We start from the raw sequence: 16,671 nt of genomic DNA, 5'->3' as shown, positions 1-16,671 counted from the left end.
TATGCCATGCTGTGTAGTATATTTTGAACATTGATGGCAGAACCTTATCTATTTCACTTTGTAATTTAATCTCTTGTATGATAAATAGCTATTTAGCAGGCATGGTTACACAATAATTACAGAATAAATCTCTGCTGAATACTTCATAGGAGTTCCTTATTAAATTCTAGACTACAGGGCAGCCCATATGGTTTTTAATAAAGAATTCAGAACTATAATTATGAATGTATAAAACTGCTGACTTGTGAAGCCCTTGGGTTTTTTTCATTACAACATTTTCCAAAGGAGATCAATCTGCTTGGCTAATTTAAAAAAAAAAAAAAAAAAAGGACAAGCTGTGAGACAGTGAAAGGAGTTGCTTTCCGAGTTCTGGCTGCATGCTCAGATATGTATTTTTGTGTGTCTGTCTGAGTTTAGAGTGGCATTCCCCTATTTGAAGTGGTAAAGAACAGGCATCTGGAAAAGAGATTCCAAAGGAGTTGTCCAGGGAGATCGAGGGGAGGAATTAATACATGTAGTTTGGGTGTTGCCATTCATCACTGTTTATGGTCTGATCTCACAGAGAAATTGATTTTAATAACTGACAATCAGAGCATCGTTTTCTTTGAAAATTAGGCTAAGCCAAATTTTCATGATTCAGTGTTTGGCAAAACCCTACTGTCACCACCTTCAGGCTAGAAATAAAACTACAAAATGAGAATAGTAACAATAGAAACCTGACTGTGAACACACCAAAGCATTGTATTTTCACTGGTAAGCGACTGTCAAATGAATAGACAGTTCATTCACATGCTCTTAGGGTGAAAAACTTCCTAGGAGGTTGTCTGATATTCTGGAATTTATGTGGATTCTAAAATAATGCAATCATATATTTTTATTCCATTTTAATTTTACCACAATTAATTTGCTGGCTAATCCACAATCCAAGGAAAGAAGGTTCAGGCCACTGTCCACATTTGAAATCGTGATGGGCAGTTAATAGAAATTTTGCTGAAACTGACAAGAGTTCAATTTCTATCCTGCACTGATACTGTACAGGCATAATAATATTGTGGTATTTAAGTACTTACTATGTGCAAGCACTGTATTCATTCATTCAATTGTATTTATTGAGCGCTTACTGTGTGCAGAGCACTGTACTAAGCGCTTGGGAAGTACAAGTTGGCAACTGTACTAAGTGCTGGGGTAGATAGAAGATAATCAGGTCCCACATGGGGCTCGCAGTCTAGGAGGGAGAACAGGCATTGAATCCCCACTTTGCAGATGAGGGAACTGAGACACAGAGAAGTTAAGTGACTTGCCCAAGTTGCACAGCAGGTACATGGCAGAACTGGGATTAGAACCTAGGTCCTATGCTCTTTTCACTAGGCAACACTGCTTCTCATTTTTACATATGTATACCCCAGGATACATAAGTATAGTCCTCAAAAATGTGGGTGTATTGTGTACCATCATATTTGGAAAAGTAATTTCCCATACATTTAAATGTAATTTGTTAGTTTCCTGTTCCAGAGCCAATGATAATGAATGTATAATTATAGTCACACTTACTAATTTCAATATGTAAATGTTGGGAAAAGTATTGACATTGAGAACTGTTAAACTATCAAATGGCTTCCCAGAAATGTTGATATAATTTTTATCAAAATATTTCAAATGAAACAAGAAACACTTGGAAAGCACAGACTTGTTGGGCTTGTATATTTAGGCAAAGGATGATTAAGGTAAGTTTCCCTCTAGAGTTGGAATGTACCCAGTTCTATGACATAGGAGGTGTGTTTTTGCAAAACCCAGCATTAAGAAAGCTTGTGATCTAGTGCTTACGCACGTGTGCATCCACACAAAACATTTCTTCCAACACCGTGGCCTGCTGTTATCTAAAAAGGCTCGTCAGTTTGGACAAGCCTCCCTAATTCTCTAACAGTGTTCTAGCCAAAACACTTAGTGAAAAGAACACGTGATACCCAAACTGAGTGTGTATGCACTACTCATAATATTTTAGTTACCTGGCATGTAAAAACTACCAAAGAAATTCCCGGGTAAGAATCAATTTCCTCAAGATACATTGACTTTGTCTGAAAATTTTTCTGAGGTTGCCTCCACATTTTAGACTTAAGGCATGAACTTATACAATTCAGAATTCATAGACTGTGTGTATGTCTCCTTTTGCTGAATTCATTCATTCAGTTGTATTTGAAGATAGGAAATTATGAATACCTGAGATTCAAGTATCACAGTGATCTTCAGACTTCCGACACAGTTTGTTTAGTCGGAACCAGGTTTCCCAAAGAAACAATGTTTTGAGTGAGGGATTGGTTCCTGAACTGAGATCAGATACCCTGTTTTTACCATAATTACCCACCTGGGTGGCCTACGGGAAAGCATGGAACTGGGAATCAGGAGACCAAGTTCTAATCCCATCTCGGCCACTTGCCTGCTGTGGGAACTTGGAAGGTCACTTAACATCTTTGTGCCCCAATTTCCTCATCTGTATGAATTGGGATTAAGTACCTCTTTTCCCTCCCTGTGAGCCTAGTGTGGGATAGGGACTATGTCTTGTCTGATTATCTTGTACTCCCCCAGTGTCTACCAAGGTGCTTCTTACATAGGAAGTGCTTATTAAGTACCAGCATTATTATCTGCTCAATTACAAATGAGTAATTAGCTACATTAATGCATTTATTTATCCTGAGTCATGGAGGTTCCTAGATCCATGGGAGGGAAAGTTTAAAATTGTTTCTCCATTTCTCTGTGGCTCCTATGTATTCCTTCTATCCACCCACCAACCTGCCTCCAGGCCTAGTGCCATGAAAGGAGGCTAATATTGAAATTGATGCATTGTAAAGCTGAAAGAGTGCTTTTAAAAAAGCAGTGTGGCCTAGTGGAAAGAACATGGGCCTGGAACTCAGAGGACCTGGCTTTTAATCCTGGCTTTGCCACGTACCTGCACTGTGACCTTGGGCAAGTCATTTAGCTTCTCTCTGCCTCAGTTCCCTTATTTACAAAATGGGAATTCAATACCTGTTCTCCCTCCTACTTAGACTGTGAGCCCCTTGAGGGACCTGATTATCTTGTGTTTACCCCAGCGCTTAGTATAGTGCTTGGAACATAGTAACCACTTAACAAATAGCATTATTATTTTTATTATTATTATTATTATTATTATTAAGAACCATTGCAAGCACCATTGCCTTTGCTTGAAAGAGCTTTAGTCAAAGACTATCTAGTGTCTTACTTATAAACCCCAGATACCGTAAACTAGCTTGAACATTTGTTTTGGCTAAAAGGTCATAGAGATTAAAATAGATCAGATAAAGAGTCCAGTTACAATATGATTTGTACAGTTATTCTGTTGTCGTGCACTGCAATATCCCTCTAGTCAATAAGGTCATTGTGGACATGGAATGTATCTAACAACTCTGTTGTATTGTACTCTCCCAAGTGCTTAGTATAGTGTCTTGCACTTACTGTGCATTGATTGATTTGAATCATTCATTCATTCAATCATTTATTGAGCTCTTCCTGTGTGCAGAGCACTGTACTAAGTGCTTGGGAATCACCAAACAATAGTATTTATTGAGCACCTACAGTGCTGTGCACAAAGCGCTTGGGAAAATACATCAGAAGGATGACATGACTCTAGGGGAGGCTTCCCACATCTCACCACAGAAAGCACAAACCACTCACGTTCCACTTCAAGGCCCTCTACCGTCTCTTCATGCATTCCTCCTCACAGTTCCCCTTTGCTCCTCCCAACCTTCTAGCTCGATCTCTTTCTCGACTCTTCCACCTCCGTCCCCTTGCTCACACTGGTCCACCAGCCTGGAGCTGACTCCCCCAACTGTATCCATCAGGTCACAGCTCTCACCACATTCAAAGCCCTTCTAAAAGCCCACCTCCTCTAACAAGCTTTCCCCAAATAACTCCCCACACACCAAAATAGAGCAACCCATCAGCTCCTTCGAGCCACTAACATATTTACGTTCATATGTATGCTCGACTGTAGTCGATGTGTTTATTGATTAATCATTCGTATACTTTTTGTACGTCCATTTCATTCATTCAATCGTATTTATTGAGCGCTTACTGTGTGCAGAGCACACAGTACTAAGCGCTTGGGAAGTACAAGTTGGCAACATATAGAGATGGTCCCTACCCAACAGTGGGCTCACAGTCTAGGAGGGAGAGACAGAGAACAAAACAAAACATATTAACAAAATAAAATAAATATGTACAAATAAAATAGAGTAATAAATACATACAAACACGTATACATATATACAGGTGCTGTGGGGAGGGGAAGGAGGTAAGGCAGGGGGATGGAGAGGGGGAGGAAGGGAAGAGGAAGGAGGGGGCTCAGTCTGGGAAGGCCTCCTGGAGGAGGTGAGCTCTCAGTAGGGCCCTGAAGGAAGGAAGAGAGCTAGCTTGGTGGATGTGCGGAGGGAGGGCATTCCAGGCCTGGGGGATGACGTGGGCCAGGGGTCAACGGTGGGACAGGCGAGAATGATGCATGGTGAGATTAGTGGCGGAGGGTGCGGGCTGGGCTGTAGAAGGAGAGAAGGGAGGTGAGGTAGGAGGGGGCGAGGTAATGGAGAGCCTTGAAGCTGAGGGTGAGGAGTTTCTGCCTGATGTGTAAGTTGATTGGTAGCCACTGGAGATTTTTGAGGAGGGGAGTAACATGCCCAGAGTGTTTCTGGACAAAGACAGTCTAGGCAGCGGCGTGAAGAATGGATTGAAGAGGGGAGAGACAGGAGGATGGGAGATTGGAGAGGAGGCTGATACAGTAATCCAGACGGGATAGGATGAGAGCTTGAACAAGCAGGGTAGCAGTTTGGATGGAGAGGGAAGGGCGGATCTTGGCAATGTTGCGGAGGTAAGACCGGCAGGTATTGGTGATGGTTTGGATGTGAGGGGTGAATGAGAGAGCGGAGTCGAGGATGACACCAAGTTTGCGGGCTTGTGAGACGGGAAGGATGGTAGTGCCATCAACAGTGATGGGAAAGTCAGGGAGAGGGCAGGGTTTGGGAGGGAAGACAAGGAGTTCAGTCTTGGACATGTTAACATCTCCCCTGTTAGAATGGAAGCTGCTTGTGGGAGGAAACATATCTCCTGTTTTTGTTGTGCTTAATACAGTGCATTGCACTCAGTGGGTTCTCAGTAAATACCAGTACCTTACAACTAATCGATGAATGATTTTGTTGAGTGTCTGCTGTGTGCAGAGCACCGTGCTACGCTCGCTTGATGAAAGACAAAGTTGCAGTGTGTGGGAATAAACTGCTTAGGTGATAGAACTGCTGCACTACTGTTTAAATATAGCCATGCTGCCTAACTATAATTTATGCTGATCTTCAAGGGGGTGTGAAGTTTGAAAACTGCAGCTTCAGGCTGCTGCTGGTGATGGTGCATTGATCTAGGAGCAAGCGGTCAAGGGACAGATCTCAGGAATGAAGTTTCCCTTGACTTAGTTGCCCAAAAGCAGTCTAGCAGTTTGCAGTCTAACCTCCCTTCCTCCCCGGCATCCACCTTTCAGCCCAAGGCAAATATCAGAGTTGCAAGTTTCCTCAGCTCTTCTAAGAGCCAAGATGATGGCAGGATAGGAGGTACTTGGCCCAAGTAAGTTTTCATCAAACATACTTGTATTGAGGGGCCCCCCCTTGGGTTCATGGTACTGTTTTGGGCTGGCCTTTTCACTTTTTTTCAAGGTTTTAGAGTTTTCTCCCTAGAGGTTGTTAATACCACTGCCAGATGAAATTATTTCCTGAAATGTCTTTTTAGGCTCTTGGATGAATATGAAAGCAGATATGGAATTATCCCCACCTTTTTTCCTGAGGAGTCGGACATTCTCAACTATGTGACAGTGCAAGAGCACCTGAACCAAGCTATGGAGGTACTTCTTTAACTCAGATTTTTGTGCATGTGAGAAAAATGATCAATCAGTGAATGATGTTTGAGTGCCTGCTGTGGGAAGAACACTCTGCCAAGTGTTTGGGAGAGTACGAAAGTTAGTAGTCGTGATTTCTGACCTCAAGGCATGGCCCTGGGTGCCAGAAGGTCCTGGGTTCTAATCCTGGCTCTCCTGGGTGACCTTGGGCAAGTCACTTCACTTGCCTTTGCCTCGGGGATTGAGACTGTGAGCCCCACGTGGGACGGGGACTGTGTCCAACCCAATTTGCTTGTATCCACCCAAGTGCTTAGTACAGTGCTTGGTGCCTAGTAAGCGCTTAACAAACACCACTGTTATTACTATCATTATTACTATTCACCGCATAGAACAGTGCCTCACACATAGTAAGCGCTTAACAAATGCCATCATCATCTTTATTATTATACTTGTTAAGCACTTATTATATGCCAAGCACTGGGGTTGGTACAAAATGATCAGGTAGAGACCGTCCCTGTCCCTCATGGGGCTCACAGTTTAAATATGGTTAGGCACAGTATCCTCTTGGCTGTTCAATTTTGCCACTTCCAAAAGCAAAAAGTTACAGTCTAGGAGGCTGACTAGATTTGGGAAATAATCAATTATCATTCATGCGTGTATTTTGGATTTGGGCCAACTAACTGTTTCTACTGTAGTAAACCTGTCTGCTTCACCATCTGTACTACTACTACTACTTGGTCACCTGGTTCAGAGGTATGACATGATAATGAATGGTGTTGCCGGATGCTTTGATAGGTGCAAATATATCCATCTGTATGACATCTTGATCTGCCAGGTGTTATCATAATTGAGTTTTTTAACATAATGTGCCCACCCCTCTAATGCCTAAAGCTATTCCTTGGGAGTGAGTTAGGTATTTGGGGAGAAGCATTACCCCTTTTGAATTAGTTTAGCCCATTGCTGCCTGTCGTACTCACTCATTGCACTGTATGCCCTAGTGCAAACACAACTGTCAGGGACAACACAGTGCAAGTGGTGCTGTGCCAACCAGTAAGTACAATTGTAATCCATTCCTTCATGCAAGTTTTTATTCCCGGAGTATTTATGACATCCAGCCACTTGAGGTTTGCCTGCACTGTGTCTTAAAAGCATTTCCACCCTGTTTTTGGTTACCCTATTTCAGCTCACTAGAGAGCAGTGGTTTGGTAGTTTGCTATCATTCATTCCTCCTCCAATGTCCTTCCCAGCCAAGAGGGAATGCAGTAGTATTGCCTTGTGCCGACAGACTAACACTGTTCCAAGGCCTCATTGTTTGTGATGCTTTCTGCTAAGTATGGCGCAGCAGTAGCATGGATGGAATTGCTCTACAAATTGGATATCCATTCAGCATACTTTTCAGCTGTACACTAAACCTTCACTAGTAGTCTGAAAGAGTTAATGCTTCTGCTAAAGTGCACACATTACCAGGGTATTGAGGTATGTCACATGTACCCCAATGCTTCAGGTTCAAAGCTGACAGCTGACACTGCCCAGAGTGAGATTTTTTTTCTTTTAATAGTGGGTGCAAGGGTGGCTGACCAGATCAATGCATGACTGATCAGTACTTCATAGAGATGACAATTATTACAAGTTCCTCTTTAGCCATCAAGCATTCCAATTTACCCATTTAATTTGATAGACGTCTAGCATTAGCATTTAAACACCGGTATATTTTGGCTTTGCTTTTTTTTTTTGGCTGATTTCAACAAATGCATGATTTCCCTGTTTCATGACCTGTCTATATCTACCTTCATGTTCCTCAAATGTTCCATTTGATTTCCTCCACAGTAGCAATTCGTGTCTTATGCATTTCCACATTCACTATTTCCTCAAGCTCTTTTGAGTCTCTTCCTTCCTTTTAGTTTTTTAATGATAGTAGTTTGAAGTCATTTGGGTTCTGAACAAGTTCCACCCCCATCAAAAGGTCCCCCAGTTCCTTATGTATCTAGATCCTTCTACTCTGCACCATTTTCTCAGCCATGCATTGAAACTCTGGGGCTCCGAACATGGAACCAGCAGCATTTCAGGGAGCATTCCCATTGAGGTCCTGGATTTTTAATTCTCCTACCTAGCAACCTCAGTTTGGCTTCCAGGCTCTCTCTGCTATATCTTTCCTGTGCCATTTGTCCCAACATGTACCATGATTACCAGATCCTCTCTTGTCCCCTCCAATAATCTGTCTAGAAGGTTTGTAGGGTGGAACAGGGTGGAAATGCTTTTAAGACACAGTGCAGGCAAACCTCAAGTGGCTGGATGTCATAAATACTCCGGGAATGAAAACTTGCATGAAGGAATGGATTACAATTGTACTTACTGGTTGGCACAGCACCACTTGCACTGTGTTGTCCCTGACAGTTGTGTTTGCACTAGGGCATAGAGTGCAATGAGTGAGTACGACAGGCAGCAATGGGCTAAACTAATTCAAAAGGGGTAATGCTTCTCCCCAAATACCTAACTCACTCCCAAGGAATAGCTTTAGGCATTAAAGGGGTGGGCACATTATGTTAAAAAAACTCAATTATGGTAACACCTGGCAGATCAAGATGTCATACAGATAGATATATTTGCACCTATCAAATATATAAATATCAAATCTGTCTAGAAGGTTTGTAGATCTGCTACCTTAGCACCTGGTAGGCAAGTCACCAGGAGCTCTTCCTGGTTTTTTTTTTTTCAGAGATTTCTTCTGCTGTTCTCCTTAATTGCATCAGGGCTTCTAAAGTTGTATCCACTGTCAATAATGAAATCTATTTAATGCAGTTCAGGGTTGAGTGCCTCCTCGTATGGCCAGTGATAAACCTTGACATTTAAAATAAATGTTGTCAGTAATGTTTACAATTTGGCACTTGATCAGAGGGTTGATAAAAATGTGAAAGCAAAGCAATGGTCTGCAGTAGCTTCTTAAAGTACCAAGTGCACACTTCATCTATTAAGTTCAAAATAGCATTTAAAACAAAGTTGCCTCCCATTCATTATGAATAAATGCTAGATAAAAATGATGTGCAATTTTTATGTAAATCAAGCAAAACAAATTCTCTTCTTCAACACAACTTAGGAGTTGTTTTGTGGTTGAATGACTATTGAGATGCAGTTTTATTCACAAGAAAAAAATTCTACAGTTGGCTTATTTTCTTTATGAAGAAATTATTATTCAAAGTTTACAACTCCCCAGGAAAAATCCAATTTAGAAGCTTAAATATTCAGTTTTTTAAATTGGTCTTACAGGCTATTGTTCATTAGGGCTCTGACCCACTGTTTTTCAGCAAATGTTTTCCCCAGCATAGCAGTTAACACTGTCAAGTGTTTGTATGCCACCAAATTTTCCTATTGGGTTTAAAGTATCTCAATTTCCACACTTTTATTTGTCCATTCAATTTTCATGGCCTCTTTCCCCAAGGTCTTTTTCATTCTTTGCTATCTTCCGTTTGATCAATCAGTGAATGGTATTTATTGAGGGCATACCATGTGCAGAGAACAATGCAATAGAGTATTGTCCGTGATGAGCTTACAGTCTAAGGGATGAGCTTACAGTGTTTAAATGATTCTTTTCCTTGCTGCACTGAAACCAAATCCTTTGTGCAAGTGGAAAACACATTTTCTTGTGGCAAGGTGTTCTTCTCAGCAATGGCTTTCTTGCCTGATTTCCAGACCTAACCGTCTGCTTCTTTCCCTTTCCGTATTTAGCTAGTCCTAAAATTTGGTTGAGTCTGACCCATTTCTATCATTCTGCTTGGTATCAAGAAGAGCTGTGCTAGATTGTTTTTGAGCTTCTGGCACAGCCTTTTATTTTGGCCCATCTTCATCCCGCATAAAGTGCTGCTCAGGAAACAATAAAGAAGGTAGGGAAGAATGAGGGTCATTGGCTTGGGCTGATAGGACAGTTGACTTCCACCTCCCTCCTCCTGTGCCATGGCACAGCTGCCTCCTGATGGCAGCTGAGTTCTTCCCTTTCCCTTCTGGATCCCTGTCCCCACCACGTAGAGCTTGAATTCGCTCTAAGAATATACCCTATGCAAAGCCTCCTGAACCAACTCACTTCAGAGAAGCAGCATGCCCTAGTGGATAGAGCACAGGCCTGGGAGTCAGAAGGATCTGGGTTCTAATCCCAGCTCTGTCACTTGTCTGCTGTATGACCTTGGGGAAGTCACCTAACTTCTGTGCCTCAGTTACCTAATCTGTAAAATGGGGATTAAGACTGTGAGCTCCATGTGGGACTGGTACTGTGTCCAACCTGATCAACTTGTAGCTACCCCAGCACTTAGAACAGTGCCTGGCACATAGTAAATGCTTAACAAATACCATTTAAGGAAAAAAACAAAACTATTTCTTAAACATTTGACACTGGGCTTGAATTCCGTGAAATTCCCTCTTAAACCCTATTTCTTCCCTTTTATACCAATCATAGCAGCTATATTTGAGAACCCCATTTGCCCAAACCAATTTTTGCTAAAGCTTACTTGTCTTCCCTTCATATACAATATTTCATTTTTCAGTGATTTAAGTTGCACATATACTGCCAACTCTTTCCTTTTCAATAAGTACCTGCTGTTTTAAATTATTTAATACCCTAACCAGACTAAATGAGATGACTTTCATAGCCACCATCTTTATTCAGGTTTTCTTTTTCTTTATACCAATGTTTGACAAGAATATATACTTGTGTTGTTTGTTCTTCAGTTTAATAAACCAGGATTTTCTTTTCTGCTAAGAATCAAGCATAGTCAGATTGATATTTTTTTTTCTGGATTCTTTTCCACCTGATTTGATTCTGGTAAAATAAATCACCCATAAAAGACTCATTCTTTTCTTCACTAATATCATTTAAAGTTGTATGGACATTTCACAATGTTGCTAGAGCAAATATTGAAGATAATTTACTGTCAAGTGCTTATCAAAACAGAAAAGTAAAACAGTTCAAAACAAGGGGAATAGTTAGGGGAGGGAAGATAAGAAAAATAAGGCCTGGTGCACTTTTATAACCAACCCAGAAAGGCACACCCACAAAATGAATCTTATGTGTCTACTGTAATTCCAGGCATAATATAAAATCTTAAAATAATAAATATTCAAAGTCAAAAGGAATGATAGTTTGAACTTTGATTTCAATTTAAAGTCAATTTATGCCCTGATAGAGGACCAGTGACCCTACGTCTTCATTATCCGCATTTATTGAGTCCTATGGAGTGCAGAGCACTGAATAGGCTCTTTAAAGCATACAATTAAAGTTGAAGACACAGCCCATGTCCTTCAAGGAGCTTACAATCTAATTGGGGAGACAGACTACAGATGGTATAGATATAATGGGTTAGAAAAAGGAGGAAACAGAAAATACTGGTAAAAACAAAAAGGCAAGGAAATGGCTGATCATGGGGTGGTGACTAGATAGGCAGTGCCCTCTGAAGGAGGGTTTTGTTTCTTTTTCCCCCAGAGGAGCAGACTTTATGGGGAGTAAAGAGTTCCATGCAAAGGGAAAGGTATACACAGTGAGTTGGAGACTGAGGAGTTGAGAAGCTGAGCTGGGTAGTTGAGAGGAGTGAAGAATGTGAGATGGGTACACATAGGAGAAGAAGGGAGTGGAAAGAAGTAAGAAGGAGACAGCTGGTGTAGAGCCTTAAATCCAGTGGTTGGGGATTTCTGTTTGATTCAGAGAGAAAGGGCTAGCTATTGGAAGTTTTTAGGAAGGGAGTGATGTGTTCTGAATGGAACACAAGGAACCAGAGTTGGGCACCGGAGTATTTGATATACTAAAGGGGAGAAGCAGGGAAATGAAGACCATTGATTGGTTGGCTGAAGTGGCCTTGTAACAGAAGTGGAGAAGCTTTAAAAGGATCTTCCAGAATTACTAATCATTTGTTTTGTTTTTTTTTTTGGGGGGGGGAGGTTGTTGAGTTTTTTTGCTGTTACTCAGCATCATACAGCCCTGATACTGATGAAATCCAGGAGTTAATAATCCTGAACTAACCAGGCTTGGCTAATATTGTCAGCAACAGCAAGCTGTAGTCTCATCAAAGCTAGGGAGAATAAGGGGAGGTTGAACCGAACAGAATTGAGAAGAGACTGGTGTTCAACTAACATTCAACTTGTTCTCCCATCTTTCTTCCTTCCAGTTTGATATTTTTCTATGTTTTGATTACCCCAAATAATTACATCAATTCGGGATCGTGTCTACCAACTCTGTTGTAATATATTCTCCCAAGTGCCAAGTACAGTGCTCAAGGCTTTTAAAATCTCGCGAGGCTGCAGGATCCTACAAAAAGCCATGTTTTTTTAATAGATAAAATCAGGAGGGATCTTCAATTTTAAAATTTACAATTTTTGAATTTACAAAAAATTTGAAAGAGGAACAAAGGATTAGGTCAACTGAAGAATGTAGCCCAAAATTTTACCCATAATCAAATTCCTGAATTTCAGAAAACTTGAAGCATGACTGTAGGTCGGTTCTGACTTTTTGGCCTATTCTCCAGTGACTGTATAGTAAAATGGATACACTATTTTAATATAGGGAATAAACTATGTATGGGAAAGGTCAGGTATGATGGTCTCCTTTCCAAAAGGGAACTCCCATTTATTACCATATTGATTTTTTTTTCCTCCAGGAAATCCCACAAGCACAAGCCATTCAGGCTTAAGGAGAGTTTAAACTGTTAGTTTTTTTGCATATAATATACTGGGGAATAGAGTAGAATTTTTCCATATTCTCTTGGCTGACATTTTTCAAAAAAAGTTCTGTCAATTTGTTTTTCTTCAAATGTTTGAGGAGCGGGGAAAAGCAAATCACTTTTCAACCATAAAGGAGGCTTTTAGTTTTCACATCAGCAGCTTTTTTTATCCATTACACAAGTATTAAGCGTTTCAGAGCGAGACTTTGCAGAGCAGGCCACTTCTTGATTTTGAGATCAAAATCTTTGGAAAACCATTGCATTTAACTCAGATCTTTTAAGCAGCTTCAATTTCAGCCCTAATCTCTTCATCTGTAGCAAATTGGGATGCCTGGTTCTGGTTTGCAGTATGACCACTGAGTATGCTAACACATTAACCTAATTTATTTTTCTACTGGTCAGAGGTTGAGCTGAACATGACCATACATCAGCAAGCAAGTAATTTCCCCACCCTGTCCCCCACCTACACACACACACAAAAAAAAAAAAAAAAAAAAAAATCTCTTTCTCAGTAAGCATTCCAGATGAGGAAGAGTTATTCTCACTATTTTTGATTGAAGGGGGGAATGGGTAAAAAACCCAGGGCCACTACTTCTATTTGGTTCCCACCTTAGCTTTCATTGGAGGACTAGAGTGTGAGCCTAGCAGGTAAGTGGTTTGGGTGTTTTTTGGTATTGGTGTGAGGGTGTTTGGGGGGAGAGGGGGTATGCTTGTGTAGCTTATTGGCACCTTCCTTTAGGTTACACACTGCTTATTATCTAGGAAATTACCAGCCAATCTTCTCTTTTTGAATTACTGGTCGGGTTTCCATTTGGTATTCATTCAATTGTACTTATTGAGCTCTCACTTATGAGTGAATAACTAATTTTTTCCATCTTAGGCTGCTGTGGCTCATTTGGAGCATCTGATAAGTGAAGGGGAACAGACTTGTCCACCAGCCAGCCGAGAAAGCCTCAACTTGCTCCCAGAGATCATTGTTAAAGCAGAGCAAATGGGTATGAGAAAAATGGGTTCCAGAGAATATACAGTGGGTCACTGCTACCATCAATCTTGTGCTTCATTTAAATATGGCTAACATCAGAAACGTTATAACAGTTACAATTTTGTAATAGAATTTAGTTGTTGAAGATAATGTGACAGTACATTTGAGTAGAATTTGGGGCTAAAGCTAGCTTGTCAGAGGCAGATAGAGCACTCTTTTTGCAGAAGTTCATTTCTGCTAGGGTTAGTATTCATTCATTCATTCAATCGTATTTATTGAGCGCTTACCTGCTCGTTCAAGCTCTCATCCTATCCCGTCTGGACTACTGTATCAGCCTCCTCTCCGATCTCCCATCCTCTTGTCTCTCCCCACTTCAATCCATACTTCACGCCACTGCCTGGATTGTCTTTATCCAGAAACGCTCTGGGCATGTTACTCCCCTCCTCAAAAATCTCCAGTGGCTACCAATCAACTTACGCATCAGGCAGAAACTCCTCACCCTCAGCTTCAAGGCTCTCCACCACCTCGCCCCCTCTTACCTCACCTCCCTTCTCTCCTTCTACAGCCCACCCTGCACCCTCCGCTCCTCTGCCGCTAATCTCCTCACCATGCCTCGTTCTCGCCTGTCCCGCCGTCGACCCCCGGCCCATGTCATCCCCCTGGCCTGGAATGCCTTCCCTCCGCACATCCGCCAAGCTAGCTCTCTTCCTCCCTTCAAGGCCCTACTGAGAGCTCACTTCCTCCAGGAGGCCTTTCCAGACTGAGACCCCTCCTTGCTGTCCCCCTCCCCATCCCCCCGTCCTTACCTCCTTCCCTTCCCCACAGCACCTGTATATATGTATATATGTTTGTACGTATTTATTACTCTATTTATTTTACTTGTCCATATCTATTCTATTTTATTTTGTTAATATGTTTTGTTCTCTGTCTCCCCCTTCTAGACTGTGAGCCCACTGTTGGGTAGGGACCGTCTCTATATGTTGCCAACTTGTACTTCCCAAGTGCTTAATACAGTGCTCTGCACACAGTAAGCGCTCAATAAATACGATTGATTGCAGAGCACTGTACTAAGCGCTTGGGAAGTACAAGTTGGCAACATCTAGAGATGGTCCCTACCCAACAACGGGCTCACAGTCTAGAAGACTGTACCATAGTACCATAAATTGCCACCAACTTCAAGGTAATGGGGAGCTTTTTTTCATTTTCAAATTTATTAAAATTATCTTTTCAGGAATGCACATTCATCAATGTTTTCTTTTTCTCTGCCTGTAGCTATGGAGCTGTGCTGTACTATATGCTGCCAAGAGTTTGTTGAAAATGATGTCATAACGAAGTTACCCTGTAGCCATTACTTTCACAAGGCATGCCTCATTATATGGTTACAAAAGGTGTGTTTTACCTTTTCTTCCCTTTTTGATTAGTTAAGCAGCCGGACAAATCATCTGAAGGTGGGAATGGTTCCTTTATAAACATAATCAATTTGATCCATGATGGAAATGCATTGCCTTCATAGTCTCCATTTACCAGTTATATTAGTTGAATGAACCTAGGAAAAAGAGGAGAAAGTTGAATATGTTTAAAATGTGAAAATTCAAGATTTCTTGCACCTAGTATTGTCAACATTGCACCCCTTTAGGAGTATAAATATGGATTTCTTTCTAAATCATTCAAGGCCTTCACTACACCTGACAGGGTATTTGGGAGTTAGGGTATGCTTTTGCAGTTCTGCTCTGAAAGCTGGTCAGTCACTTGACAAGGCTCAGGCTTAATTTCACCCCATTGAACGAGTCGAAGTTCCTATCTCTTCTGAAGGGTCTCCCTTCAATTATTTTGCACCATTATCTGAAGTTTAAATATTATTAGCCGTCTCAATTTCTATTCCTTCAGGCAAAAAATAAAACATCAATATGAACTCTCCAGAGTGTAGAGATTTAAGTGGAATGATACAGATCTCAATCTTTTTGAATTTAAAATATGACTAAATGATGTATGAATCTAATTAAAATGGAAATGTGTCATAAAGTTAATCCTAAACAAAACATTTTAACAATATTTATACTAAAACTCTTTCCTTATATTTGGAGCCGTTCAATGGCAGTTCACTCTGATTTTTTTTTTTAAATCTTATGAGAAATCAGTATTTAACCTGAAGGTTAACTGTCACATTATCAAAATTGCTTAGAGCCATTCGTTCAAAAATTCTCTTTCAAGTTCTCATTTGAAACACCCAACAATTTATATAATGGTTAGTGAAATTACCCTTTGGTGCCAAATTTACACTTTTATAGCCCCAAAATAAAATACTTCGAAAGACAATTCATAGTATTATCCCTATTTAAAGTGCCTTAGATATGTAGCAATTGACTAAAATAGATTTGTTTTATAGTATGATATTACTGTATTATAACATAACATGGCCTTCCCAGGCCAAGACATTTTTTTTCTTTCTTTTGTTTGGGTTTTGCTGAAAGTAGCAGCCCAGTTTTCTTTCTGTTGGGAACACAAATATGGCAGCAATCTTGCAACTCCTACTGTTTGGCCAAGTGGTGACTATCTGTATGTTGGCTTCACCTGGTGCAGAACCTCTGAAACAATATCGTTCTCCCAGGAGATTTCAGGTAGAATGGAGAATCATGACCCAAAATGGTTTGGGACCATATGGAATTGAAAACACAGGAAATTCATGTTTCTGCTGCTTTCTCCCCAGAGAAAAGACTGATTCTCATTTTAATGTTCAGTAGATTGGCATTTGTCATAAGGAATTTAACACCCAGCACTTTGAACTTCAAATCTCTGAATGTTGCCCGACACTGCAAATGGTTACTGTTATTAATGTTCATTAAACACTGAGATAAATCGAACACATAGTCCTTGTGCCCCACGATTTAAATGTGGTGGACAGACAGAACAATAAGGATGTAAAGCCAAACAACTAACAATAATAATTACAATTGTGGTATTTATTAAGCGCTTACTATGTGCCAAGCCCTGGGGTACATGCAAGACAATCAGGTCTCACCTGGGGTTCACAGTCTAAGAAGTAGGGAGAATAGGTATAGAATCCCCATTTTTCAGATGAGAGAACTGAGGCACAGAGAAGTGAAGTTACT

General features: G+C 40.8%; 1 protein-coding gene across 2 annotated transcripts in view; it reads left to right on the top strand.

The window, feature by feature from the left end:
- Positions 1-16,671, top strand: part of PJA2 (praja ring finger ubiquitin ligase 2) — a 51,460-nt gene that overhangs the window by 33,134 nt on the left and 1,655 nt on the right. For both annotated transcript variants that reach the window (XM_038770439.1, XM_038770440.1), the window contains exons 7-9: positions 5,776-5,887; positions 13,460-13,574; positions 14,834-14,949. In XM_038770439.1, the coding sequence (XP_038626367.1) occupies positions 5,776-5,887; positions 13,460-13,574; positions 14,834-14,949 (343 nt within the window). The remainder of the gene's footprint in view (positions 1-5,775; positions 5,888-13,459; positions 13,575-14,833; positions 14,950-16,671) is intronic.

The sequence above is a fragment of the Tachyglossus aculeatus genome, chromosome X3, assembly GCF_015852505.1.
Source record: "Tachyglossus aculeatus isolate mTacAcu1 chromosome X3, mTacAcu1.pri, whole genome shotgun sequence".
NCBI classification, from domain to species: Eukaryota; Metazoa; Chordata; class Mammalia; order Monotremata; family Tachyglossidae; genus Tachyglossus; species Tachyglossus aculeatus.
The sequence above is the reverse complement of the archived record's forward strand: the minus strand, read 5'-3'. Positions and strand labels throughout refer to the sequence as shown.